Below are 27,807 nucleotides of genomic sequence, written 5' to 3'. Positions count from 1 at the left end.
ATGAACGTGAAAACGACTTCAGCTGATGAAAATCAGAATTCATGTAAGGACAGAGAAAGTTTCTAAAGCCGTCTGGATCACAGATATCTAATGGCACTTTTCATTTTGCCTTATGGTCAGCTATCTGCAAAAAGTGTATTGAATGTTTAATAAACAGAGTTTAAAACAAAAGTGCTTCTAATCAGATCTGGCAGGAAAGGGAGAAATGCATACATAGAATGAGGTAAGTGTGATTTTGCCCAGCTGAAGAACAGGGAATGGCAGAGCTTCAGGCCATGACTCACACAGACACTAAACAGTAGAGAGCTATAGATAATTCTCAGGTAAACTTTGCATGAGCCACTACGTCATCCTTCTCTACCCTTCCTGCATTAATCATGTCATTAGTAACCTGACGCAGCCCAAGAAGAATGTCTGATTTACAGGGAGCAGAGCAATGCTAACAGAACAAACCCTTTGGCAGGTCAAAAAAGGAAAGACCAACCTAAATTTCATTTTCAAACCACACCCTAAAAGAACATGGAAACTAGGAAAAAGAAAAAACAAAAAAAGGTATCTTCCCAGCGTGAGATCACATATTTCATTAAAAGTTCCTGATGAACCAGTTACTTAAGAGTATAAATACGGAGGATTTGCAAGAGTGCACGGATCAAAATCGAGCCCAAACATGTACCTAAACAAAGCAAAGGGGGTGGGGGGGAACCCCCAAGCTTTCTTTTGAAGTTTTCACCACAGTTACGTAATTTCCATGTTAGTCTAGATGTTTTTAAACATCTTTCATAGTGTACAGTTGGGAACCAATTGTACAACAGGTACAAAGTGTACTGTTAGGAAAGATTCATGTCTCAGTCAGGTATCTTGGTTGCTCCACTAAATATAAAAAGGATAAGGGGAATCACTTGGGCAAGCGAAAAATGGAAGATTTCAGAATTTCTTCGAAGAATTGTTACTCAGTCTGAATTGATAGCAGTCACTTCGATAAATTTGGCTATAATCTACATTATTGTATATGGTTATTTCACCTTAAATATCCTGTAAAAGTAACAGTCACTTGAAGGAAGGGCAGATCACTACCATTCACTCTGAAGCAAATAAAAAAACTTGTAGATTACCTTAAAAGAAGAATGGAATTATCATTAGTTTCTTGAAACAAAATTATCACCCAAAACAAGGTGTGCAGGTAGCAGCAGGTGCTGTGTTAAAACCCGAGTCCACAAAAGCCATTTCTTAGTAGCAATTTCCAGAAGAACACCAAAGAAAATGTGTGCCTAAGTCTTAAGTGTCTGGCAAACCCACTTGTTATGATGGTATTTTGTTAAGTTTCTCATGGCTCTGTTTCTAAGTATTCCAAAGCAGATTGTCTATTTTCTTGGTACTTCCTTCCCATTAAACACTCCCTTTTCCCTCACTTTCCTCTCATTTTATCTTAGCAACAATTCTGTGAACTGTCAAATTCATTTCTTACCTTCATGACTTTGAATGACAGAGTTGCGGGTCTACTTTCCATCTTAAAGCAAAGCTCTAGAAATTGAAATCTCCTTTGTCTTTGACCCTGTACAACAGCTGAGCTGAAAGAGCTGAAATGAGTCAACTCAGTTAAAAACCAGCTAACCATCTTGTTCCTACTCATTATTAATGCATCCTTTTTGCCATATTAATAGTAGTGTACAAAATACAACCAACTGTATAGCTAAAATGGTAGCACAATGATCACAATATTAGTGAAATGCAAAATAACAAAGAAAATGCACTTATCTTCTCAAACCAGTTTGGAAAGCTTCTCCATCATGCCATGACACCAGCCCTGTATCTCTTAATGAAAATTTTAAAACAGATGTTTTGAAGGTTCTCTAAACTTATATGAATGGCATGACCCTTTCCTGGCTTCTTGCTTTAAAGCCAACAGTAACTTGAGAGAAGCAAAAAATTCTTTTGTCCCTGGTAGTTGTTCAACGTCATGTGCTGCAAAACCCAGATAACCCCAAATCTGAAATAGGCAGTAATCTGCCTTATAGCTATTCCCTTTGCCATCAGTCTTTCTGAAGGTCAGGTAAAGACTATGTGTCACAGAGAAACAACTCTCAGAAGAGTGTCTACATTGATAAACAGGGTTTGCCAGAAAACAGTAGGTGTTTATGCTTCATTCAGCAGAAGTGTTAAGGATAGTTTCACAACTTAGGTTTATTCTGGGAGGAGTGGGGATATCTGGCTTGTCTTTTTAATTTAAGAACTGAAATCAAAGAAAAGATTTAGAGATGCAATGCCAACAGCTTAATGAATATTCTGTAGTGTATATAAGCACCCTGGGGAAAACCTGCACTCAGATAAACAACAGATTCCATCTTCCCCTGCCTTGAGGAATATAAACCAGGCTCAGAGTTTACACCTAATTCAATAGTGGCTTTCAAACAAACATATTTCAGGCACATCTAGCAAATACTCCTCTTCCCCCTCTGCATCCAAAACTTTCTCTTGGAAACAAAAGGCCTCCTCCTTGACAAAGATTTCACGCCTATCTTCCAAATCTGCCAAGAGCTTGCATTACATAGTACACCTAAAAATTTTAAACTGACCTTTGTCTCCTCTGAGAAAGCTGTCTGTTCAAAATGGCCCACACACACTCAGCAGAAAGCCAGAGCTCACAGAGACTCTTTCAAATACATTAGGAATCTGTCCCATGGGGAGAGCCCGTGCATGGCTCCATGCACACACAAAAGGGTGAGAAGAGCTTTCTGCAGTGCTGAATATCCCACAGCACATATCTGGGTCCTTAGAGGCTTTTCCTACACCTTCCTCTGTGGCACTGCTTCCTTTCCCAGTATGGGCTGCAGAATGGCAAGGAGGAGGAACACTCACAGCCCACTAAGGCTGCACACCTACTCAAGTGAGACTGGAAGTTGCACTTTCCCAAAGGGAACATGCAGTGGAGCTTGCATGGCTATTATATACCCCTTGCAAACGCACAGAGTTTTCTGACGGTGGGAACTGAATTTTACGTCTTCTGCCAACTTAAAAATCTATCCCTAGTGAAGAAAAACAAAACCAAAGAAACAAAGCAGACAATGGCTACAGAGACTCCAGAGGAATGTAATGACTGTAACAAAAGGCAACAGCAGTAGTGAGTGGGGTTTATTAACGGGTCAAAAAACAAGCTCAAATGACTCAGATGTGGAATCAAATCCCAGCAGGATTTCCTTAAATCTCCTTCAGAGACTGCAGACCCTCATGCAGTTTGTATTCAAGCTCTCTTGGGATCAGTAAAAAGGCGGCTCTATCTGGTCCTTCACCTCTCGATCAGAAGAATGCCTTGCCAAAACAGGGTAGCATCACTACCCCCTTTAGCCGAGCAGAAACAGGCTCAAAGGAGTCAAATGGTACCCTCTGAAAGAAGGGCAGGGAGTCAAAGCAGAGCACACGACTCCTACCAAACTGCCATAGGTGCAATGCAAATGTTTTCCTTGGAGCAACTGTAAGAATTCCGTGAGAAACTGGTCAAGGGAGTTTGTACAACTACTACTCAAAAAGCACATAAACAGGCTGTAAGCATGGAGAGAGGTGACAACAGTGGAGTGATTTAGGTATTTTATCCCATCCATTCAAGGAAGGCATATCAAACCACCCTCTACTACAGCCTTGCTCTTTGGAAACACTACCTGCCCTTGCCATTATTGGGACTTTCATGCACTCTATGAATACTTTAGTATTTACTTTTGGTTATTCATTCATATGTAAGTGTCATTCCAAGTATGCAAGAGAGAGGAGGGTGATGTGATTTTGAGCCCTTCTACATTTCACAGGTAACTACTCACAAAATTGACACACCTTTAGCTCATCTATGCCAGGCCTTATCTCAATTATCCAACTTAAAAGGCTCAGCTGCACGAAGGTTAAAACATTAATTTAACAAAAAAATCTCAATTGCTTGTATTTAAAAAAACCCACCAAATCAATTCAGAAATCATACTCTTTTCAAAAACAAATATGCAGATTTTTAAACAGAGCTTTCTAAGCAGTAAGACAATATATTCCTTGATGCTCTGTGTGTACCATGGAAGAGCATTTGATGAGGACAATCACAACAGCCAGTTTTAGTTTCTTTCAGAATACCAAGACAAGTGCCAAATTCTTCTATACATCTGACGAGGAGGTAAATGCTTCAGCTGGATGTCTAAAGATGCAGGAGAAAGACCAGAATACACTGAAATCAAAAAGGGACAGTCACAGAACTGGCTGGAATTATGGACTGAACGGAATCAAAATCCAGATTTATTGGCCAAAACCAACCCAATATACTTTGAAGAAAAATAAAAAACAAACAAAAAATAACATATTTTTACATCACTGTTACAAGAAAACACGTTCAAGTTCCTTGTGGTAAATCTCCTTGAAAAGCCAAGGAGAGAGACTGATGGATTGACATCATTTCTCGTATCAGGCATTGCTAGATAATTTTGTAAGGTGAATATTTACACTGCATCTCACAAAAATTTGTTTTAACCAACAATTAGTAAAACAGGATTCTGGTTTTATCTCCCTCCTGTGTCTGAATCAGTAACTGTTTGGTAAATACAAAAACTTTCTCCCTTTTGACTTCAAGAATGAATTCCCTGCTTCACCATCAAAAATTCAGAATTTAAACAAGAAAGCCACTACAGATCCAAAATTTTGTGCCTCTAGCATCTAAAAGCAAAGATAAGTAAAATGTAAGTGACAGTGCAGGGCATCTGTAATTTTAAAACTCAAACATGCTTCTTTTGTTAAGAGGTGTTACTGCAGCCTTTCTGGTATTTGTTATCTTATTAAAATAGCCAATAGAAAAGTGATCAAAAGGCACATTACCTGAAAAAGTTTGAAGCAGACAATGATGTGAATACTTGAGATTACCTGACATTGACATGGAGACAATTCATCCAAAAAGCAGTGGGAAATCAACACAGCCTAGTAGAACTTTAGTAATCTAAGGGCTCAAGAAAGAGTTATCCAGAGCACATGAGCTAATCCAGACTAACTGGTGCCTTCTCTCTCTACTCTGTCATTACCCATCAGTAATAGATGGTTCAAATGCTTGAAATGTATTATGCGGTTTTTCACTCTTGGCAAAACCTTCCAGAAACAGCAGACAAATCTAAAGTATAACTCAGTTTGAAACAACTGTGTGTGTATATCAAATGAGTTGATACCAGTAAATAACAAAAAAATCTGTGTTCCTGCACCTAAATAATCCCATTTTCCTTCCCTTTCTTTTCTGTCACATCCTTGGATCATCAGAAAACACAGATCATACTTGTTTCACTCCACAGCATGTAGCAGGGCTGCACTCAGGTCTTCTCTTCACTAGCCTGCCTTTATCTCCTTATGCACCTCACCTGAGGTCCCAGGTCACATCTCTATAAAAAAGCCCAACCTCTGCTATTATACCATTCAGCACCCCCATGATCCCTGGCCATGAGCTGCACTTTTCAAAGGGCCCTTCAAGCTCAGTGACCCAGCTTCACAAACAGGTGAATTTCCAAAGAGGAAATTACTACATGAGTTCCAGCAGCTAGAATTGTTCACTCCCTACCAACATAAATGAATCTTTTTTAAAACTATAGAAGAATATTAAAAAAAAAGTACAGAAGAAACAAGTTTTTAAACGAAACAAAAATCAGAGGCTAAATGGCAGTGCTTTATTTTAGTATTCCTACAGGCATCCTGCTAGACTTCATTTCAGTTAATCATATTATTCATGAGCAACTTTTTAAATGGTAGAATCTTTACTGGATCTAGTCTAACTCTTAATAAATTATTTTATAAAAATTTATCAAGTTAATGCTGCAATAAGGACCTCTGCAATCTAAAGAAAAAAATGTCTCAAGCAATATTTAGTTATGCTTGTTAAAAAAATAATCATTTATGTTTGATTTTTACTGCAGATTCATACTATAAGAGGCACAATTCTGGAGACAACCAAGAGGAAATTTAGGGAAAATTCCCTAACTATCAGTTGAAGAGCTCTGAACTGGTAGGAAGTATTTTTACTTGCATGCTTTTATGTGGGTACTTCTGAAAAATATAAATAAAATACAACCTTTCTCACATCTGTTCAGGAGAATAGAAATAATAATAAGTAGAACAAACTTCAGTAGAATGAAAATAATACAGGACACTTTTTGCAGATAACTTGGTAGATTGACTAGTGAAAAATGTTAAATATTTCAAAAGCCAATTCTTTAAAATTCTAAGTCAGTGAATGCTTTAAGGGGAAAATGAGATTTTGTTCTGCTTACTAAGGAACTCAGTTAAATTAGTGAAAAGCACATTAGAAATCAAATCAGTCTCTGAGCATAAAGTAAATGGGAAAATGTAAGTAGATTCGTATTCCTCCTTTACTAATTTTTCAAGTCAAAGATACCCCTTATAATAATAAACAAAACTATCAAAAATTATGTGAAGCCCCCATATGTTTAAAAAGTAGGTTCATACAGCCAGCAATATCATTATTTTAAATACATATAGTGGCTACCACAACTGCTTTTGCCATTTGTACATTAGAGCAACACGTAATGCTTATTCTGGACTGAAATGATGTTTCTGTAAACATATTCTGGAGTTTCACTGTTTCATTTAAATTAATATGGATCTTATGGTAAGTGGCCCTGAGAGAAAGAACATTTCTGATGTCTTTGCGTGAAACACATACCTTCCTGAAACACTTCCTGTCTTGCACCCGTTTTTGGATATTATCACTGCTGTCTGACAAGAATGAGGTCAGCCTGGATTTGTAGCAATACTTTACAGCAGCTGTCCCGCATTTCTTTGAAAGTCCACAAGCCTTTAACTCCTTAACTACCTCACCAAAACAGACACTGAAGCCTTGCAGGAACACTGGAAGAACAATGACTTTTCAGTGTGCTGAACAGTCTCAAGGGGTTTAACAGAGGGAAGTGAAAGACTGAGCTTTTCAGGTGAGCAAAAATGAGAAAGAGCATGAAGAGGGATGGGAACTTAAGAAATGTTACCACCTTTGTGGCAGCCAGGCCAAATCAGGGATGGGGAGGCGAGACAACATGATATATACAAAAGGAAGAGACATACTGTGTTTGAAAAACAGCAGAGAGACACTCAGGTTTAAAATAGTCAGGTTTATCAGCATTCTCCCACAGAGAGCCACTTGGCTGACTCTCAGCAAATAAAACCGTCCATTTGCTCAGTAGCACCAATAAAGCTGCACTAAAATTGTATAAGCAGCAAAGAGTACCCTGAATTTGCACAGAACTTAGTTATAGGGTTACACAACAAACTTCCATCCCCAAGACGCTCATGAAACTTCCTGATGGTTTAAAACTAGTTGTCTCAGGTCAGGCAGATTGTCAGAAACCTTTTAAATATAGGAAGCAGCATGCACACAATCACTAGCATGAGCTCAGTGCATGAATTAATCTCTCAGTAGCATTTGATCTGTATCAACCACGCCCATATTAAACAAGCCAAAATCTGCACCCGTGTTAGACTGGCTGTGGGAGGGCAGACAGAACCACAAAGATGCAGGCTTAAGGTATCTGGCATACAAGCTTTACTTGTATAAAAGTTATTGTGTTTAATTATTTGTCAGTTCCACTCCTGATGTAAACTTACTTGATATCAGTTACCCGAACTGCACTGGCCAGGGTTTCTCTTTGAGCAGCTTTAAGATGATACAAACTTACCATGACACCAACCCAAGTTTCTTTGCTTTGTTGCTTTTCCACACATTGCGTAAGAGCTGTGGAGAAGAGGGGAACAGCTCTACACCTCACCACAATCTCTCCAATTCAGGCACCAGAAAAGGCTCTGAGGGAACAGCAACTAGGAGTGCAGAATGTGTGTTTAAAATGCTCAGCTATGAGATTGGTGAGGGACTGTGATCATGCAGCACAAATACCCTGATAAGAGAGATATCCACAGCTTCTTACTTTCCTTTTTTACACTGTGAGTAAAACACTTTTTACACTTTTTTTACACTTTTTCCTTTTAAACACTGTGTTTACAGGTGTTGTGCACATCTCCCCCCTTTATGTACAGTGATCCTAGTCTGCATCTTCTTCCCAGAATACTGTGATGACTTTGTGATTTAAACCATAATGTAGTTACAATATTAAGGTTGGCATCGTTTTAAAAGACCAGCATTCCTCCCTAGGCTCCATACTGCTCACACTTTGCAGGGTTTTGGCAGCAAGCAACTTAGCTCATCTGTTATCAGACCCTGAAACACTTCAGAATGTACAACTGATCTAAGAAAGCATTTACAAACTCGACTTGGGGGGAGAAAAAGATTTAAAACCAAACCTTTCACAAAACTGATCCTGTGTTCCAAAAGTCTCTGTATGCCTTTGGCAGCTCCTGTTCCCACCTGAGGCAGGGCGTACCCACATGTGCTGGATGTTATACATGTGCGTGCAGGCCTGCAAGGACAACCTCTGTGCTTCCTTCCAAATGGCAACTTTTCAAGAAGAAGCTGCCACTGTGCACCTTACTGTGTACAGAAGCTCAAGCTACGAGCTGAGAAGCAAGTCAACACACAAGAAATTAGCTCAGCAAACCAAAACACAAAGAATGAAAAAGTAAGCAATTTCCAATCACTTCACCTGGCTCATGAATTAAATGAACAAATGCTCATGAAGCAAACAACATTCAAAAGAATGCTTCTTGTCCTATCATGACAGTTCCTGATGAATTTAGTTACAATGATTAGAGTAAATATGTATTTAATTTTATTATACATAACTGAAACATAAAATAGAGGGAACCAATTGAATTATAATAGACCAGAAATATTTTGGGGTTTGAAACAATTGCAAAAGCTCACATGTTCCTGGAGACTCATACATCAATTCAAATTAGTTTGTCTTGGGTACCTAACAGTCCAAACACAAGCAACATGTTCTTTAGGGACAAATTATTTTTGATGAAATGGGTAAAAACTGCCCAATCTTATAGGCAGGTTACATGATTGATTTTAGCTTTTTCTTACTGATGAATCATTTACTTCATCTTAGTCTAGCTTAAAGTGCTTATAATTGGCCATTCTATAAGCCAGTTGTGAGGCTTATTCACAAGTACCTTAATGTTAAAGGGGAGAGGGGTGGAAGAGAGGAGAATATGGGAAATCATGTGTGAAAACCCAGTCTAAAAGACACAAAAGAAAATGCAATAAAAGAAACTCTAAGAGCCCCAGCTGCTTTACCTGATACATGCAGGTTGTTTTAAAATGTACACAGCAGCCTTCAGAAAGTATCACCTATCCTAAAAGACTTGTAGTTCAAGGCATGTGAATGTTCACTGGCTCATTCAGTTGAATAAAAGCAGACAGGAGCAAGAAGGAAGCCTGAATCATTTTGCCAAAACTAACAGGAAAGCAACCCCTGAAGTTCTGGTGCGGATTCTGCTCTAGAAATATAAGAACCAGGAAATATAAATAAGAAAAAAAAAATCACAAAGTCTTATGAGGACTGCAAAATAATTTCCACTGGAATGCAGAGGAAGTCTCATATCTTGTAATACCTTAAACTAGATGGAACAAAATAGTGGAAAGTAACCCAAGGAAAAAGCTAGTACTGGCAAGTAGACAGGCTATATGGAATACATTTTTTCTTGCATCTCTGACTTCTATTAACATTTTTGTGGCTCTTGAGGCAGCAAGGTAAGAGCTTTGGTTTATACTCCACAAACACAAGCCAAAAGCCTCCCACAGTTCCATTTGGTAACTTCAGCTTAACATGCTCAAATATACACAGACTTTTGACAATGATTCAATTTCCCACTCAAGCATAAACCATGCCAAAAGACACCCAAGATTATTTCAACTAATAAACACTTGGTTAAAAAACATGTCAGATCAACTTGGTTTTTACATCAATTTAATCTTGGTTTTTACATCAATTTAAAAGCCTCTTACCACAATCACTGCCCGAAACATAGTAAGTTGCAGGAAGAACCAAAAGAAAAAAATTATTGATAACACTCTCACAGTGTTCCTCTGTCATCACTTCTGTGGTTGCACAAAGCTCAGGACCCTGCACTTGAAAGAGTGAAAATAATTTTAAGGATGTCAACATCCTGACTCCTGAAAACTAGGATTTAGGACAAATACTGTGCCAAAATTTAGTTCTTAAAACTAAATAGATCAAAGTCCTGTATCCTGTCATGGTGCACAGTTTCAAAGCCCTCTCAAAAAGCTGCCCTTTGATTTAACCTTCACAGACATCGCTACACAAGAAATACAATACTTAAAGATATGTACACTGTCACCCCAACTTAATACAGATGCTGTTCAGCATATTTATTCTCTTTGTAAAACAGTGACATTTGAACTTCAGATTTTTCCCAAGTCCATCCAACTTCCCTACTGAGTTTGTGTATTGAGTATTAAAAAGTCAGGCAAAGCAAAAAATAAAAACCAAAATTTCAACACAAGGACACAAATGAAGTGCAAGGTAACTTGTGATATGCTGGGTTTATTATAGATCCCGAAATTGTGTTCTCCAGATGGTTATTCTTCTCAAATTTTCACAGTTACAGTAGTGCAGAAGGTGTATCTGGTATAGTTAGCTCTTGCCCAACTCTTTCCAATGAAAGTAACATCTCTAATAGACCATTCTGATGAGCAATTAAAGAAAAGTAAGGCAAATTTCTACCAGACAGGTGAAAGGAATAAAGCAGAAATGTACACCAAGTTAAAAACTGATTGGAAAACCATCCCCAGTAGCCATTATAGCAGCTAAAAGCTGGTTTTCCTAATCAGGACTGAGGCACATTTGAGAGGCTATAGTGCCCATCAGAGCAAGCCTTCTCCTCCACAACTACCATTCTGAAGCTAATCATGGACAAAAAAAATACTAAATTTGCTCAAAATACTCGAGACAAAAGTTCTTAGACAACCCAGTTCAAGAGAAAACACATGTATCCAAACACTATTCCTGTTTACGTATGTATTTTCTCCTACAGAATAGTGACATGAGCTAAAATCTCATTCCCAGTGAGGGATCTGTTGACTACTCATGGAAAGATGAATCACTCAATGGAAATAGTGACTTGTGACAGCAGATAACTTCAAATGTATAAAGTATTGCATGGGCAAAATTAGCCTGACTCCCTACTGCAAATAATTAGTGGATTGTTACAAAATGTATTTCACTACCTAGCTTTAAAAGGTACCAGAGAATTAATAGTCTAGAGTCTCACCTGTGCTCCAGGAAAAATGCATCAGGAAAGCCAGAGGCTGATCTAGCTCAAAAACCTTTCTGATAGCGGCCAAAAGCAGATGTTTGCAGAAAGACAGCAGTGGGACTGATCCTTCTCCTAGCATGCCCTCAGCTGTCACTTCAGGATTTAAGCTTCCTTCAGAACATCCTGCTGACCTACCACAACTAAACTGTTCCTCTGTGAATCTCCTCACTGAAAGTACTGGACACCTCTGGCCTCAGCTATATCCTGTGGCACTCATCTCAGGGGTTTAGCTATATTCTGTATATCAGTTTCAATTCTGTGGCAAACTGATCCACGGAGTGTCCCCCATCATCATGCTATGAGCAATTAACTATTTCAATTTTACTTCATGTTTGCTGCTCAGAATATCTGAGTCCTAAATCACATGTCTCTTACACATTTTTTTTCCTATTTGAGCAGTCATGATCTGTTTGTCCCAGGAGATAAGAGCATAGGTAGTCTGGTGCTACTTTACATTTTATGAAGACACGGAATCAACTGCATCCCATACCCAAAATATGTTGGCACAAAGGCATAAGATGCCTTCTGGTTTAACTCACCTGCTGTGTTAAAGCTCTCTGGTTTCCTAGCAGCGCAGGAGCCTAAGTTGAAGTACTCCAGAACAATGACAAGGGATCTTCCACAAGCCCTTTTTGCTGAGTATCAGTTGCTAATAACTCAGGACGTTTTCGTAGAGACAGAAGCACCTAATTAAGTAGCCTGATAAGCCATCTGTTTTCACCATTTTCCTGCTACAATTCTGACACTTAATTCTTAAGCAAAGCAAACTCTGGTATGTTGCACTGAACAGGAAGCTTAAGATTTCTGAGAATCAACACTGATTCTTTTGAGGAGGAGTGCACAACAGGAAAGAAAAGAAGCTTTCATACTTCAGAGTTTAGGTTCTTAACCAACCAATCTGCTGCTACACCTCATGGAGAAATCAGGGCTTCTCCAAAGTGGGAATCCACCTTTGGGATTGTGGAAGTGCCCTCTGAACACCAACTCCATCCCTCTTCACTGCCTACAGCCAGACAGGTTAGCTACATATGCAAAGCTAGCATGAAAACCCTCCTGCACAAGCATATCTATTAAGAGATCTGATTCTGGACACAGAGACACCGTTTTTTCACAAGGTATCACAGTCTCAGCCCTTACAGTTCTTCCTCACAGTGAAGTGAGTGTGCATACAGGTATGCCTAGATAGTTTTAGAGACAGGTAATTTTATATATGTAAATACTTACGAGCCTTATATGTGTCCCACAGAGTTACTCAAAGTTACTCAGATGCTCTGTCCAGTTCACCATGCATGCACAGCTTCCCTAAGACAAAGATGACACTCCAACATTGGTGTCATGGCCACTTTCCCAAAACTGTCATACGTGTTTTGTCAAGAGCTTCCCTCCCTTCTGCCTCTTCATCCTCCCAGGCCACCCTGCTGTCCCCAGTGCCAAGGTGAGCAGGTGCAGAGGAGCTCTGGGCACAGCAGATAATCTGGAGGCAGCTGGGGCAGAGAGCACAGCAGGGACACATGGGAACTGTTGGAACAGCACTGGCAAACATCTCTGCTCCAGCAGCTGGACAGTGGCCAAATGCTGGCTTTGCTGACCTGCCAGGCCAGGGAGCAGACGACCAGGGTCCATGCCTAACCATGCAGGTGCAAACTCAACAAAGCTGTGCTTTACAAATATCATACAGGCCCTTCAGGAAGGCAGCCTTAAACCTCCACAGGGTTATGTCTTGCACAGGTGGCCTGTAGAGCTTCATGGGATACTGGTCTTAATATTTTCTTCAAAGCTTGCTCACTACGTTTATTCCTGTAGTAGTGACTAAGCCTCCAAACTATTTTTACAGGCCCTGAACAATAGTAATCATTTAGGATCAAGTTCTGCTTGCTGAACTGAATTGTATCTGGTCTAGATTCTTAAAGCCCCACAGCTCTGACAAACTCTGTTGGTCACAGAACAGAAAGGATATCAGTTGGGATAACACTGGCTTAGCAGACATTTGAAGAACACCACAAGAACAAGAATTTGCTATAAGGCTTCTTCATTGTTCAGATCCCAAAGAAGTGCAGTGCATTGCAATACCTCCTTAGCAACAACTTCATTTTGAAAGGCACAATGCAGATGCAGTAAGGTAAAGATGATCAGGATTCTGAACGATCACTCTTGTCAATTTTTCCTGTGGCATTTAGGAACCCTGTCTAGGACCTAGCAGGACATTAAGAGGCTGTGTATGTCATGTTCAAATAAAGCAAAACTAAATCTAGAATGTGCATTTGCAAATGGCTACATTTTATCCCAAAAGACTGGATTTTACTTAACTCATAGGAGAGCAACTCATTCCAATTCAATTCTATTTCCTGAAACAAGAAGCACTAGTTTTTACTGTTGAAGCCTTTGCCTGTCACCACATACATTTTAAACAAATCACTAACGTTAAAAAGATGGGTACATTTCAGCAGGTCTAATTGGCACAAAGGTGAAACTATGACCTAAACAATCTCACTACGTAAATGCTCTGAGGATAAACCTACGTAATTTGTCTTAAGCTCATGCAAAACCAGAAAATTATTATGAACAGTATGTCTGACATTATTAACGCTGGTGTTAAAAGCCACAATCTACTCCGTATTTATCACACATATGCATTTATTCAGTATTTTTTCCTTCAATTCTAGCCCTAAAAATCAAACCAGACAGTCAGTTTTACTTCTTAATTATGAATATACCTTCCCCCCTCTTACCAGTAAATTCTGTGTTTGGTGGGTTGTAAAGGGTCCGTTTTTTGTTGTTGTGGGTTTTTTTTTTGTTTTGTTTAGTTTTGTTTTGGGGTTTTTTTTGGTAGTTCTTTGGTGGTTTTTGGTTTTTTTTGGGGTTTTGTTTTGTTTTTTGTTTTTGTTTTTGTTTTTTTTTGGTTCATATACGTGTGTGGGATGGTGGTTTGGGTTTTTTTTTTCTCATTTTCTTCTTTTTTTTAGGCTTTATGACACGAAAATGACCAAACCTTAAATTAAACATCTTATGTTTCTACATTTGTTTCTTTAATTAATAGATATGCCTGTGTTAACAAGAGACCTTTAAAATGCTACATTTTGAGACTGTCCAGACCATACTTAAAAGAAAATACATGTCCTCAGAGTTATACAAGCAGTAAGAGTCACAAAATACAGTCCCTAGCCCTGTAAACCAATCTTGCACATGCAGCCCCACAGACTTTATTGGGCCTATGAGCACAAAGAAAGCCTGCAGAATCCCACCACGTGCACTCTGATGTCTTCTGGGTGTTTGGTATTAAGTGATACAGGACAGATTCTCAGGCCTTTCATTTAAAAGCCTTACCTTTATTTTACCTCTGGAAATTTAACTTAAATTTTGGCATCAGAGAAGTATTAGGATTTGTGATTGTTCCCCAAACAGAACAGCTTGCACATACAGGAACATCTAGCTATTCAAGGCAGTGTATCATCTTAATCAAGGTAAATCCACTCTACTGTTAACACTTTTAAAATACGTATTCACTCAAACAGAACTAATTTGAACAGAGCACTGAGAAAAATTACCGTCTTAGAGAAAAAACATAAATACCATTAATTCATGGGAACATACGATCACAACATACACACACCTGCTGTGCATTAAAATGACTCCTTTACAACCACCCAGTAATCAAAATGGAGAAGGGGTGTCCACTTCAGAATTTATCTGCTTTTTTTCATGCTAAGCAAATGTTCAAAAACAAACTTACAAATCAGAAGTTTGACCAGGCACTATCTTTTCCACATATGTATATGTACTATATCTGCAGGATATATGCACTATATCCATAGGACAGATGTCTGTATGTTCAGATGATGAGGTGCACAGGCACTGTCAGAAGTGGCATTAACCTGCTACTTAATGTAATTGTTTAATGTAAAACAAATTAGCATTATTTATGTGTAGAAGAGGCATGGTGCTCTCAGGAGCTAAATATTAGTTTCTGATAAAACAGTTTTGGTGAAGCCTTGCTAAGTAGCAAACTAAGGATGTATGCCTGCAGGATATGACTCATTGCTTTGTTAGGAAGGACCTGCATGTTAAATGCAAACATTAGGAGTCACCTGTTTGTGCCCTCTTTAACACACCTAAAAACTGTAGACTTGTCCTCAGCTGCCAGGAAAACACCAGAAGAAATGTAATATAATTGCCACCAAGACCAAAAAAGCAATTTCAACAGGGCTGTACTGGCAGATCACCCCATTTATGATAACTGCTGCTCAGGGAGCAGTTCCTTCCCCAGTGTTCTCATTATAATTGCAGGGCTGAACACCGGCAGCAAAGGGTCCCTACTGTGTCCCCCATGTTCCACCTTGCTTCTGCCCAGTTCCACACTGTTTGTCACCAACCATCAGGGGCAGGTGACAAGCTTTCTGCACATCTCCAGCACCAACACACATGTAACGAAGCCACACCAGGACACGTAGGACAAGTCCTGCCAAGCAGTTAAGCTGGACAATACAAAGATTCTGCTTTCATTTTAAGTACAATTCTTCCAAAAAGATAAAAAGGTATTGCAAGTGGGCTTTTCAGAGAGGCCTTTAGAGGGGTGAGGATGGGGAGGAAGGCATTGAGACCTTGGTGTTCCCTTCGGACCTCTCTGAACATCAGACTCTTGCAAAATATTCATAGATGCTCTCATTTAGATCCGCAAGATCTGTTTCCTCCACTCTCGCTAGCCACTGGGCTAGCAGCTGCCCAGAGACGTATTTTATTTGAGCAAGTGGAAAAACAGAGAGAGGAACAAACAACGGTAGGTGCTCTATGCCACACACGTTGCCCTTCCCCACGGCTACAGTATCATCAAAACCAGGATGGAGTCACAGCTGCAGCCACAAATCAACAACTTTTGCCTTTAGGTGTGAACCTCATGTGCCAAAACTGTGGGGTCCTTATGCAGCAATGAGAGGAAGATATGGGTTTTCTCTACCTGCCCTACATCAAAACACAGGTGATGGCCTCAAGATCAAACTTCCAACACGGTGGAAAAAGCAGAAGAAAGCACAGCTACTGACAGAGAGGAGGGATATTTACCTGGCTCACTGACTGACCTCCATCCCATTTCCTTTTTACTGGGAGGAGGCATTTTAACTTCACTGCTTACAAGAAACTTCCCATTAGAAAGCTGACGTTTCCAGTGCATTTTCATTGCATTTTCCAAAGTTGTGGCATCAGAGCAGGGCATATTCCTATGGGAATACTGTAAAGCATTATAATAAATAATGAGTGTCATGGCTAGTAAAACATGTAATGTGAAAACATACAAAAATTAATTTCACTGTGTACAGATACTTTTCAAATTCTGTGCTTTTCACATTTTCCTGGCAGACACATATAGGCACAGTCACTAATTAATATGAACAATATCAAAAAATATAAGCCATACCTGTAATTTTACTTTCACTTATTTAAGGCAATAATCAATTTTAATGAAAAAAAATTATAAACTAAAAACAAACTGCAAAGCTGACTTGAGAATCTACAAGGAAGCTCACATTTCCTGTGTGTTTATTTGTGTGGAGGTGAGCATGCAGTAGATGATTTAAAATATCCTGCTGCCATAACATCAACAGGTAGAACTAGAGATTAATAAGAACAAAAAGAAAGAATAAAAGAAGACCGAGAAAATTTAAAAAAACCCAAAAAAACCCACCAAAAAAACCACAAAAAACCCACAAAAAACAAAACAAAACAAAACAAAAATGAACAAAACAAACAAACAAACAAAACCCCTCCAAAACAACAAAAAGCTGAAATACACATTCCAGTCACAAAAAGGCATTTTGATTCAGAAGACCAACACAAGACTTACTTCCACTTCCACCAAAGCCTAGGAATTAATGTTTTCAAGATTTCTTAGGAGCACCTTGTGACTCCAGGCACTCTTATCAAATCCTGCAATTTGTCCACAGGCATCACAAGAGTGGTATGGCAGCATGTGTGGAGCTGGGTAAGCAGAATACAGGGCAGTGCCAGTGAGCACTCCTGGCTCAGAGGTGAGGAGGGAACTCCTGCCATTCATCCCTTCCCCTCATCAAACCCCCAAACCTAAATCCTCTATGTTCCATAGACAGTAAGGTGTAATCTGCATAGAAAAGTGAGAGAACTGGAGATCTGAGAGAGATATACTTTCATTAAACTCCTGGGAAAAATATATCAGATATTTATCCAAATTTTCCTCTTGAATGTTAAACATGGAGGATGTGAGCATGGGGAAGCAGTTGAGGAATCTTCCAGGGCCATGCACATGTTGTTATTTTGTAGCTGCAGCTGGAAGAGTAAAATGCCAGAGCCAATTTTTTGCACAGCTAAGGATTATCCAAGTCAGACAAAAAGATGTTAGCCTGTTGTTACATACTAAGGTATTGTCATGAATGAGAAAAGCAAGCAAGGAGAAAACAAAACAACATCACACTGGTTTTGTATTACAAACTACAAAGAAAACCTTGGTATTGTTCCAAAGTACCAAATCACAGAATGTAATGAAGATCAAAACTTTAGGCTATACAAGAAAAGTCCTGTCCACAGCTAAAAGAAAACCCTAATATCTACCAAAAAAAAAAAAAAAGAAAAAAAAAAAGAAAAAAAAGAAAATTAAATTATTTCATTGATGATGAGATGAACCAACAAAAGATTATTGTCCAATTTCTAGGTAGCAGTAGAACACAGTCATTGATGGAGATGGTATTAAAAATGTTTGTCTTAAACCAACAACTAACAAAAAACCCCTAACCCACCAACTTGGAAACCCTCGGTCTAGATACAAGCCTGAAGTCCTACCTAGCACCCAACAGATGCTTTGTGGCAGCATGACAAAACCAGTAAAATGCTTCAAAAGAGAAACTTCTCAACAGCTTCTAAGAGTTAAGAGCTCTCTGCTATCAGAGAGCCTATAAAAATTTGGCCTGAATGATAAAAGATGCGGTTCATGAAGCAAACAGACATAAGAAATAGGTAAGACAGAAAATCCAGGCCTTAAAGAATAAAATCAATTTATTTTCCTGAATGCTGTCTAAAGGTGGGGAATTCCAGCTCAGGGAGAAGTTCTCAAAATTTGAAAGCTTAGCTCATGTGAGTTATGGGTTGTTTTGATGCAAAAGGAGATAGATATTTTTGGACATATTGAATCAAAACCAGGAAGGAAAAAAAACCCAAACCCCAAAACAAACAAACAAACAAACCCAAAAAACCAAGCAAACAAAGATGTAAAATTTCTTTGATGTGAAAGTCATGCCTGGACATTTGAGTGAATGCAACAGCCACAAAAGCAGATAAAATTGATAAAATAAAAAACCCCTCAATTGACTCATTCTTACACAAAACCCTTGTACATGCACTGTTTAAGACAATTGTTTGAAGCAGAGCAACCCACAGAGCACAGTGGGGGAAAAACCAACAGAGTTGGTTTTAAGAAGTCATTTTATTCATGACTCTCTTGGTAAAATTAGGAGCATCTGTGGATTCCCCTACCTCCTCCTTCTCCAAACAAGGCATCTCCCCCCAGAGCAGGCTGCAAATGATCAAATCAATGGAAAAATGATCTTGATTGTCTTAACCAGCCCTCCATAGACATGAGTTCACAAGAGAGGCAGCTTCCTCAGACATTAATAAAGACCTTTGATCTGTCTTTGAAGAAATTTTTCTCAGGATATTTAAAAAGTCTGTGGTTTATTTTCATGTGTGGAGAAAAGCAACACTGAGGTGAACACTCCCACACAAATGTCTCAACAAATCTACACTTGTCAAAAATACCCTTGAAGAAAATTAACATAAATGCACTTTGAAGGTGTACATTTTTATTCTGTAGTTCTCACTGTAGCCTCTGCTCCTTATTTCACAACTCATGGATATAGAGCACTCCATACAAACACCAAGCAGACAAAAAAGCCCATGAGTAAACTGGAAATGGAGATGGCTGCAAGGGTTAAGAAGTTTCAGTCTCAGATACCCAGACCAATTAGTGTGGGTTAACAAATTAACTTACACTAGATATCATATCCTAGATAAACCTTGCTCACTAACCATACATTTTCATTGAAAACAAAATCAAGATACTTCAAAACTTTGTGGACTTCTACTGTGCTTTTGACAGAAGTATCTTATAAAGGCTACTTATTTTGTATTTACTGTGAGCATCAAGTGCAAGAGCATTACACAGATACACACTTGGTACACAAATATATTATTTCATAGGTCATATGTATGCATATGAAGACACACACATGCACACTGAAGCACAAGAATTACCACTGATTTCTTCCTTTTCTTTTGCCCACAGCTGTTATAGCTAATAACCTCATAATGTGGTATTTCTTCATTTAGACTCTTTTTGAAGAACCGTGATTATAGGCTGCTTTTCAAAGTGACCTTGCACGACATTACCAGCATGCTGAAGGGCACAGAAAATTACTATCACAAGCACTTTGGCAGAGAGAATTTACCTTCCATCAGAAAGGTGGGACCTTATTAGAGTAAACACCAATGAAATGGTGCTGGTATGTGCAACTGTGTATGTAAAGGTAAAGTTAACCACTGAAGTCAGAGGTGTACAAATGGCAGTGGGCTGAGTAAACATCCTTTCCCTGTTATTCTTATAAGCTTTGCTTAGTTATGTTCAGGTTTTGCATCCTAATTATTTTGAGAAATATTTCTGAAATGAGATCTGTCATGCTGCTACAAACCTGGAAAGAAAAATATTCAATTTATAGTGGTTAAATCCTGCTTAGATGATTAAAACAGAACATTAAATATTCCCACTTTGGCAGTGATAGGATGTTTTGTGAAGTGAGAGAATACTATAAAAACGGGATTTTTAGGCGTTTTTTTAAACCTGCTATCACAAAACTCACCCTGAAATATTTACAGAATTACCACACAATGATGGTATTTTGGCTGCATCAAGTCTGCTGAGGGCAGCAAAAGAAGTATGGGCAATTACCTAAGCTATATTGTCAGAAAGACAAAAACAGCTGCTTTTGTAGGTTCCCATTTACCAAAATCATGTTGAACCCAGGGAAGAAAGGGCCTATACGCACCTAAGCAAACACATGGAACATTTTGGAGAGACTCGTGTAGTAAGAAACCTTCCCTGGTTTTTAAATTCCGCCAAAACATGTACTTATAGAAAACCAATTATGTTTATAGAAAACAATACTTTCACATAGGGTTACACCATGAACCTACGAATTCATTCACTAAGTCTCAGTAGAGAGAGAGAAAGCAAAATCCAGAGGCATGGGTCTTTGACCTGGGAGGCACATGGATCTCATGTGAAAGAGGGAGAAATGAGAAATGAATGCATGAATTAGATCAGACTGATAACCTGTAAAACATAAAAGCCAGGAAAAACTGTCAGTAATTTTCCAAAAAAATACCCTCAAACAAACCACCTCAAAACAAAACACAACCCCTTCACCATTCAGTTGACAGAAGCTGTGTGACTTTCCACACAGAAAGTTCTGGCCTATCCTGAAGCCCAAAATTTAAAAAATTTTGGTTTGGGTTTTTTCCTTCTGTAAAATAACAAGACTGAAACCAAACAGATGGAGACCCCTTCTTGCATCCTAAAATACCTCACTCGAGCTATTGCCTCACTATGGGATTTACAGTAACATGTCATGCATGATAAAACCTATTTGTTTCACAAGTCTGAATATCCTACCCTTCAGTTTCATGAATGTCTCTAGGATATTCCCAGGAATCTGGGAAGGGCCAACCAAAGTTCCCAGTATGTTCTTCCTTAGGATAGCCTGAGTTTGTTTCTCTGCAGCAAGGAGGCTGCACGTCTTGTCCAATGTCTAACCAGGGGTCCCAGCCTGAATCAAGGCCAGCTCCAAACAGGGCAGAGAGAGGGGAAAAGGTACTGACATCTCTACAAATTTCAGGGAAACTGATGCCTACAGAGAGTTCAGAGATAGCCACAGTGAGGAAAAACTGAAATTATCAACTGAAACACTGAATTATCCAGCTACATAAATGTCTACAGTCCAGGTAGTTTAAAGATATTCAGGGAAAAGGATTACTTTAGACACACAGTTTCTAAGTTTGGAACATTTTTTTTCATGTAGCACCACTTCATGGTTTTGCTTCAGATAATGCTGTGATTACAGAGTAATTATACATTGGAGTCAAAACTGCAGCAGCTGAATAATTAATATTAAACCATGTTTATATAGTAATAAATATTAAATTCAATTGTATATTAAATATTAATAAATATTAATGTTAACTATTTCTTATGCTCATAAAAAGAAAAAATCTATACTTGGAAAGTAAATTTATATAATTGAAATTGGAGCAGCTGAGTTTTATTTCTGTTTACTAATAAAAATCTGTCATACAAGATAGTACAAGATTCACATTTTTTTTGTTTAGCAAGAGAAGCAGATTGAATGGCATTGCAGAGTTTACCTTTCCTAATACTTAGATCTACCTGATATTATAGCAACATTTCTTCACATTTTTTCACTCTCTTGCTCTAATCCTTACAGATAATCCACGATTGGTGTCTAATTACAAAATAAGTATGAAACATTTTACTTTAAAAAGAAATATAAAACAAACCTAAACCCAAGGGACTATACATAAAAAACCCCCAAATCCTATTAATCTCAGAGGCAATTCAGCTAATTGTGTAAAATTCCCCTCAACCCTCTATTCCCAGCAGTAGAAAGCTAAACACATTCTAGGTATTTTACTTTTGATTCCCCCTCAACCTCCAAATATTATACTAGTGTTGTCACCCTGCAGCAGCACATAGAAGCTACAGTGCACCTGCAATGTCGGAGTCCTTCTCCCACTGCAGTGGAACCCTTGGCTTCACACTGTGGCCTCATGGCAGGGGTAGCACCTCACTGAGAAGACAAATCACCTCAAGCATATCCACTGTGTCTCACCTACTTGCTACAGGAACTGTACCCTTGTAATGTGATAAATATACTGTCATCTTCCAAGACTACCATCAACTTGGCAAAATGCTGGACCACAAACTAGGAGAGGTAAATTCCTGTGGAGGAGAGAAAAGAAGGATTTAGCAGAAGTTGTTTCAGAGAGAAGGGAAAAAAACCCAGTCCATGTCTCAAAGTACTGATTTCTGAGCTGGAAGCTTTGTGGAATCCAGACCTTCATTTCAAATTTTAAAAGAGATATCCAGTTTTGCCAGAGAAATGTTGTGTGATACGTCAAGGAGGCCAAACTCTTGATTTTCTCACGGATCATCACAAAGCAGTCTATTACCCAACCATCTGAAGGATCCTATTTAAAACAAAACTTGACATCTCTGAACAGGAGTATACATTCCTGCCAGATATTCCTAATGTGAAAATTTCAAATTTGTTCAAGGTGAGTATCTTATGCTTTCATGCTGTGCACCGTGAATGTGTGGGCTTTGAACCGCCAAATATGTGGGCAAACACCACCTAAGACTTAGCAGGAGATGGGCTGAGATCAGTTAATCTACAGAATGGGCTTAACTTGAGCTCAAGGCCACAAAACCAAAAACTAGTCACGTGGCACAGGTTCTTTCCTCTACTTTTGTCCAGGCACAAAATCCAGCGGGTGTGGGGATGCGTGTGTTTATCTACATTGATATATCTGCAGTTTGAGACATTGCAAGAATGAAGACCAGATCACAAATTCACACACCAATAATGAAATGACAGACAAGTGATACAAATATATCCTTCAAAAGAACCAGGTCAAAACTTCCCACACAGACTCCGCCTTGTAAAGACGACTGTAAACCTGCACGTATGCAAAATGGACCTGGGAAGATCTTAGCTACCACACTTACAAACCTATCTGGCAATATACTACAGGATTGGAAGGGGGAGGAGGAGGAGGCAACAGATGGTGGAAATTTCACAGTACCTTTACTGCAAGCAGAGTACCATGACAACTCTAACATGGTTCAAAAGGCATCTTACTGTCTCAGAAGAGGCTCCCTATAGCCAAGGGATGAGGAATCAGGCTTGTGGTCAGATGAACATAAACCACAACCAGCCCAAAAATGATGTCCAGTTCTCACCCATGTACATTTCCTGTCTGGGAGTGTTCACATCCTTGGCTGAATCCAGACTTTCTATCCATTTGTGTTACGGCTGTTCTTGTAGGATCCCCAAGGGCTTCAAAGACAAAATTTGACAAAATCCTGTGAGTGGGGAAACAGGCTACTAATTTATTTTCTTTCTGCTGCTTGACTTCCTTCAACTATGCATGCCAACAGATGCATCAGGATACACGGATAAGCACTCTTCCATCAGTCTCCCCAGAAAAATGGTTTAATCTTGCCATTTCCCTGCCAGGATGGAAACACTTACTTATGCCAGATTTCCTGACTGAAGAACCTGTTAAAGGAGTCTCTTTTCACTAAATGACCATCCTTTTGTGCACCAAAACAGCACGAAGTGTACTGAGAATGAGAGCACAGCTCAAATAAGATAGCTGGTCATGGCACAGACCATCCGTCTGAACAGAACATCCCTCTGGATAGAAGCCACTTCAAACTGTTTTCAGGAAAACACTAATGCAAGTCTTCCCAAAAGGAAGGGCTGTTTTCTTTGGAAGTGGGGCAAATCTACCACAAAGCAACATATTTCCACTTAAAGGAAGAATAAAAGTCCTAAGCACATTCTGTCAGAAGGCACCAGTTCCAGGAAAGGCTCAGTGATGCTGTGAAATGGCCACATCCTGGGATTCTAATTATTGAGAAGACTTTTTCACGTTCTACCCCAGTTCAGTAAGTGCATTTGCTGGCCTAAAGGCCAAACCAGGACTGCAAAAGAAGAACAAGACAAATCTTTGTGGGACCCCTTTTCTTCTTGCCCCAATCCACACTTATAGTGACGGGCAGAGGATTGCAGGCCTCTTTTCAAAAGATATCATGTGCTTTGCACTCTCCCATTACATTGGTATGCCAAGCAATCAGATCTCAACTCCTTTTAAAAGCCAGTCTGCTGGTAGGAGTCCCATCCATTTCAGCAAATCAAAAGCACTGTCCTTTAGGGGATGCTAAAAACCAGAGTGATATAATTCCTTGCTTAGTCATGGATTTTTTGGAAGAAGCAGCAAGTCCTTAACAATTCAGGGTCCTTACCCTGCGATTAATGGAATATGTAGTCCTGTGAGGGATTTTGTTAGCTCGTAAATCAATCACTGACTAAAAAAAGGAAAAGACTAAAGGTGAAAATAAATGCCAAAATATCTCTCAAAACTCTAAGATGAAGCCACCTCTGAAGGATATTTCAGTCTTTCCCACAGACGTGCAGGGATTTTGGAACCACCTGCTAATTCAGTGCTGCCAAAGAGACAAATGCAGTTTAACCTCCTTCAGAATATGATTGAGAGGGTGGAGACTAAGTTAACAACACAGAAGCATTTGGTCCTTCATTCACCTGGCTCTTAAGGAAAGTATATTTTCATGCTTCAGATTGCTTGTTCATCACCAAGAAAAGAAAATACCTCCTTTATATGCAGAAGCACATCATTCAGTTCAGAGATGAGCAAGATCTTTAAAAAGCAGAACAGAAAATAAACTGCAAAAAGAACAAGAACATAAACACTAAGAATAGATACAAATTTTGCCGAGTCTCTAATTTGCAATTATTTGATTTATCAGATTGTTTCGGTGTAACCCAATCTCATTCCTCTTAGAATCTGGACCCAGCCTACCAAGATGCAGAACTCTGATGAGCTTGGGAACATTGTCACTTCAAGCAAGATACCAGTGCAAACATCTTCTGTAAAACAGGCACCTCGTAACATGAAGGAAAGCACAATAGTGCAGAACACAGGTCTTGTGCTATTCCATTAGCACAATCATGGAAAACTAATCTCTGTTAAGCACCCACAGTATAGTGGTCTGTGATTTCAAGATATGTTACTTCATGATCTGGATGCTCCCTTTCAATCTTTTCATTTTGATGCAAGCATTGGTATATAATGCATCATATGAGGACGCTGGCAAGTATCCTTGCTTCTTCTGTTTACGTAGCTATAATCCCTGCTGTTTAGTAATTGAGCTAATACAATGAAAGATCACAAGTGCAAGGCCACAGATACACAACGAGTTCATTTTCAGCAATCGTTTACTGTTTTCTAAGGCATCTTATATTGTCATCCTTCCTGGTGGTACAGATAAAAGGGGCTTAAATTAACTTCGATACAAAAGTTTGCCACAAGACACAAGAGTCTGCTCTCCAGGAGAAATCACAGAGCCTCTGTGAATTACAAACTCTGTTACAGGAAGAAACACTTTTTCTTACCTCTTTTTTTGCAAGAAAGCTTTTTCGTACACAGACGCCATCATTATAGAATTTAAGTGTTGGTTGAGACAGATATGCAAAAAGGCAAATTTTATGCTCATTAGTCTAATCTTGAGAACCTGGGCTCACTGTTTTGGGTGCCATGAACAACATTTATGATACTCATAAATTTGATGGGTCTATTAACATTTTTACCTTGTGGAAAAAAAGCCAATGAAATAAAACATTGCTCTTCACTAACCTTTCAAGAACATGGAAAGAGTTACTGAAAACAGAAAATAACCCAATGTACCAAAACACACTGGTGAAAATTTTGAATAATGCTACTTCTGTTTTAAATGTCTCATTACCGTCATTCCAGGGTCTAATAACATTGCAGAAAACCAGCACCCTCTGGAATAGAATGGGTGTTTTTTCTGTTCTGTGCCATGGTGCAGGGGCATGAATAGCTGATGTTCTGTCCAAAATGTCAGGTGTGTCTTGAAGGCGAGTCCCTTAGGTGGTAGCACATCTAGGAAGTCTGACAATTTGAAGTGAGGGATTACAGGGTAGGTGGATGGGATGTTTGGTTTTGTCCATTTCTGAGGTCCCATTTAGCTTGCTACACCAGCATTTACATTGTGCATTTGAAGTCTTAAATTGCCCTGTTACTCATACCTACCTCCTCTGAGAACCACATCAGCACTAACAGCCTTCTGTAGGCAGACAACCCTACAAATAATAATGCCTATCAGTGTACAGGTAGTAAGAAAGTTTAAATAAATCAACTGAGAAAGAATATGCTAATAAAGCAGGCTACTACTACCAGTGTGCTTGTGCCTCTCATCGGCTACATTCAAGTACCATTTAAAAAGTGCTGAAGTATACCTTCAGTATTTCACTACAACCTCTAATAATTCATATTAATTGCTTAATTTGATAAATACTTGCATTAGCAGATTCGATAGTAGGCACTGGCACTCAGGAATTTCAGAACAGAATGCAGGTAAAGTGTACGTAAGAACTCTCAACAAGAAAAGGAAATACTCCATCCTGGGAGACTGAAAAGATGCCATTGTCCATTGGAGCACAGCCTGTCTGGCAAGTCAGCTGTCCTTCCCAAGGACCAAGTGCCTTTTGCCAGTGCAATAAGGACTGATCTACCTGATTAGTTAGTAGGCATGACAAACCTAAAAGGGAGACACAGTTTACTCCCTGCAGCTGTGAAAACTGGGTGGCATGGGGCGTTGAAGCCAAGAGCATACATACAGTGCAAGAGTAAATGCAGGGGAGGATGTCCTTCTTGGACTGTTTTTCCAAGCTCATTATTTTGAGGTTCACTCAGTTCCAAAAGCTTGAGAAAGTATGAAGCTCTTCCTCATATGCTGGTTTCTCACTCCTTCCACAAGAAATATCATACTGATGTTTGTTGTCAACAACTTTGATAGTAGCTTGATGTCCCATTTATACCACTGCTGCAACTTGCATTCATGAAGGTGATTTCTTGAACCATTTATGCATTTCATAGCATCATGTGCTTGTGGTGTCAAAGCCCACAGACAAACGCAGAGTACATTCAGGTTACCTGATATAGCTCACAACTCCTGCATTTGACCTTAAAAGCATGAGCCTTTAACTGCACACAAAAGCCAAGTAGGCATCCAGCATCTTACACTCAAAGGAAACCAACAGCCTTCTTCCCAAGTAATAACCTGTAAGCAAGAGGCAAAAGGTGAGTATCCTGATAAACACACCACAGTGGATAAAGAGAATCTGCATTTGAATGAAAGACCAAGATGAACACCAAGTAAAATTAATCATCACCAACTGCCAGCCTTGGTTTCCTACATGCACAATAATAAGCTCCCATCCTAACCTGACATTGTTGATGCTTCACAAAACAGTTTGCCATGCAAATCTGACACACCATAGTTTTCTGAGACCTGGAGAAACAGGATTTTCTTATTAATGAGTGCTTCAAATCAGACTAGAAGAGACTTCAACATTACAGAAAATATCACTTTCTTTTTTTGTAATGTTTTTTATCAATTCACCCCACTCTCAGTTGTCATCCATTACATACCAAATGCTACTTCCACCTCCTCTGTTCTTTGAGAAAAACAACAAAAGGAAGCGTTCCTAGCATTCAGTGGAAAGTTACCACAGTTAAGGAGTGTAGTCACAGAGTTTAAGATTTAGAGTCAAAAATCTGGTGGAAGGGAGTAGGGGAGGAGGCTCTCAAAGAATTTTATCAGCCACAGAACTGAGGCACAAAAGCAGCCAAGAAATCATCTAGTGC

General features: G+C 39.1%; 2 protein-coding genes across 8 annotated transcripts in view; one reads left to right on the top strand and one right to left on the bottom strand.

Annotated features, from left to right (window-relative positions):
- Positions 1-27,807, bottom strand: part of CMSS1 (cms1 ribosomal small subunit homolog) — a 221,130-nt gene that overhangs the window by 112,428 nt on the left and 80,895 nt on the right. For 2 of the 7 annotated variants that reach the window (XM_066175200.1, XM_066175201.1), the window contains exon 2: positions 16,303-16,468. The exons of 3 other annotated variants lie outside the window; for them this stretch is intronic. In XM_066175200.1, the coding sequence (XP_066031297.1) occupies positions 16,303-16,468 (166 nt within the window). Of the gene's footprint in view, positions 1-4,839; positions 4,885-5,284; positions 5,553-16,302; positions 16,469-27,807 lie in introns of those variants that run through there. 2 more of the 7 variants (XM_066175204.1, XM_066175207.1) reach the window with 2 other exon arrangements.
- Positions 5,916-27,807, top strand: part of FILIP1L (filamin A interacting protein 1 like) — an 84,234-nt gene continuing 62,342 nt past the window's right edge. Inside the window, exon 1 of the mRNA XM_066175198.1 lies at positions 5,916-6,004. The gene's annotated coding sequence lies outside the window, so the exon portion shown is untranslated. The remainder of the gene's footprint in view (positions 6,005-27,807) is intronic.

This window comes from Chamaea fasciata, unplaced genomic scaffold, assembly GCF_029207755.1.
Source record: "Chamaea fasciata isolate MVZ Bird 193981 ecotype frontalis unplaced genomic scaffold, bChaFas1.0.hap1 SCAF_2, whole genome shotgun sequence".
Classification (NCBI taxonomy): domain Eukaryota; kingdom Metazoa; phylum Chordata; class Aves; order Passeriformes; family Sylviidae; genus Chamaea; species Chamaea fasciata.
Note: the sequence above shows the minus strand (reverse complement) of the source record. Positions and strands in the feature narration are given on the sequence as shown.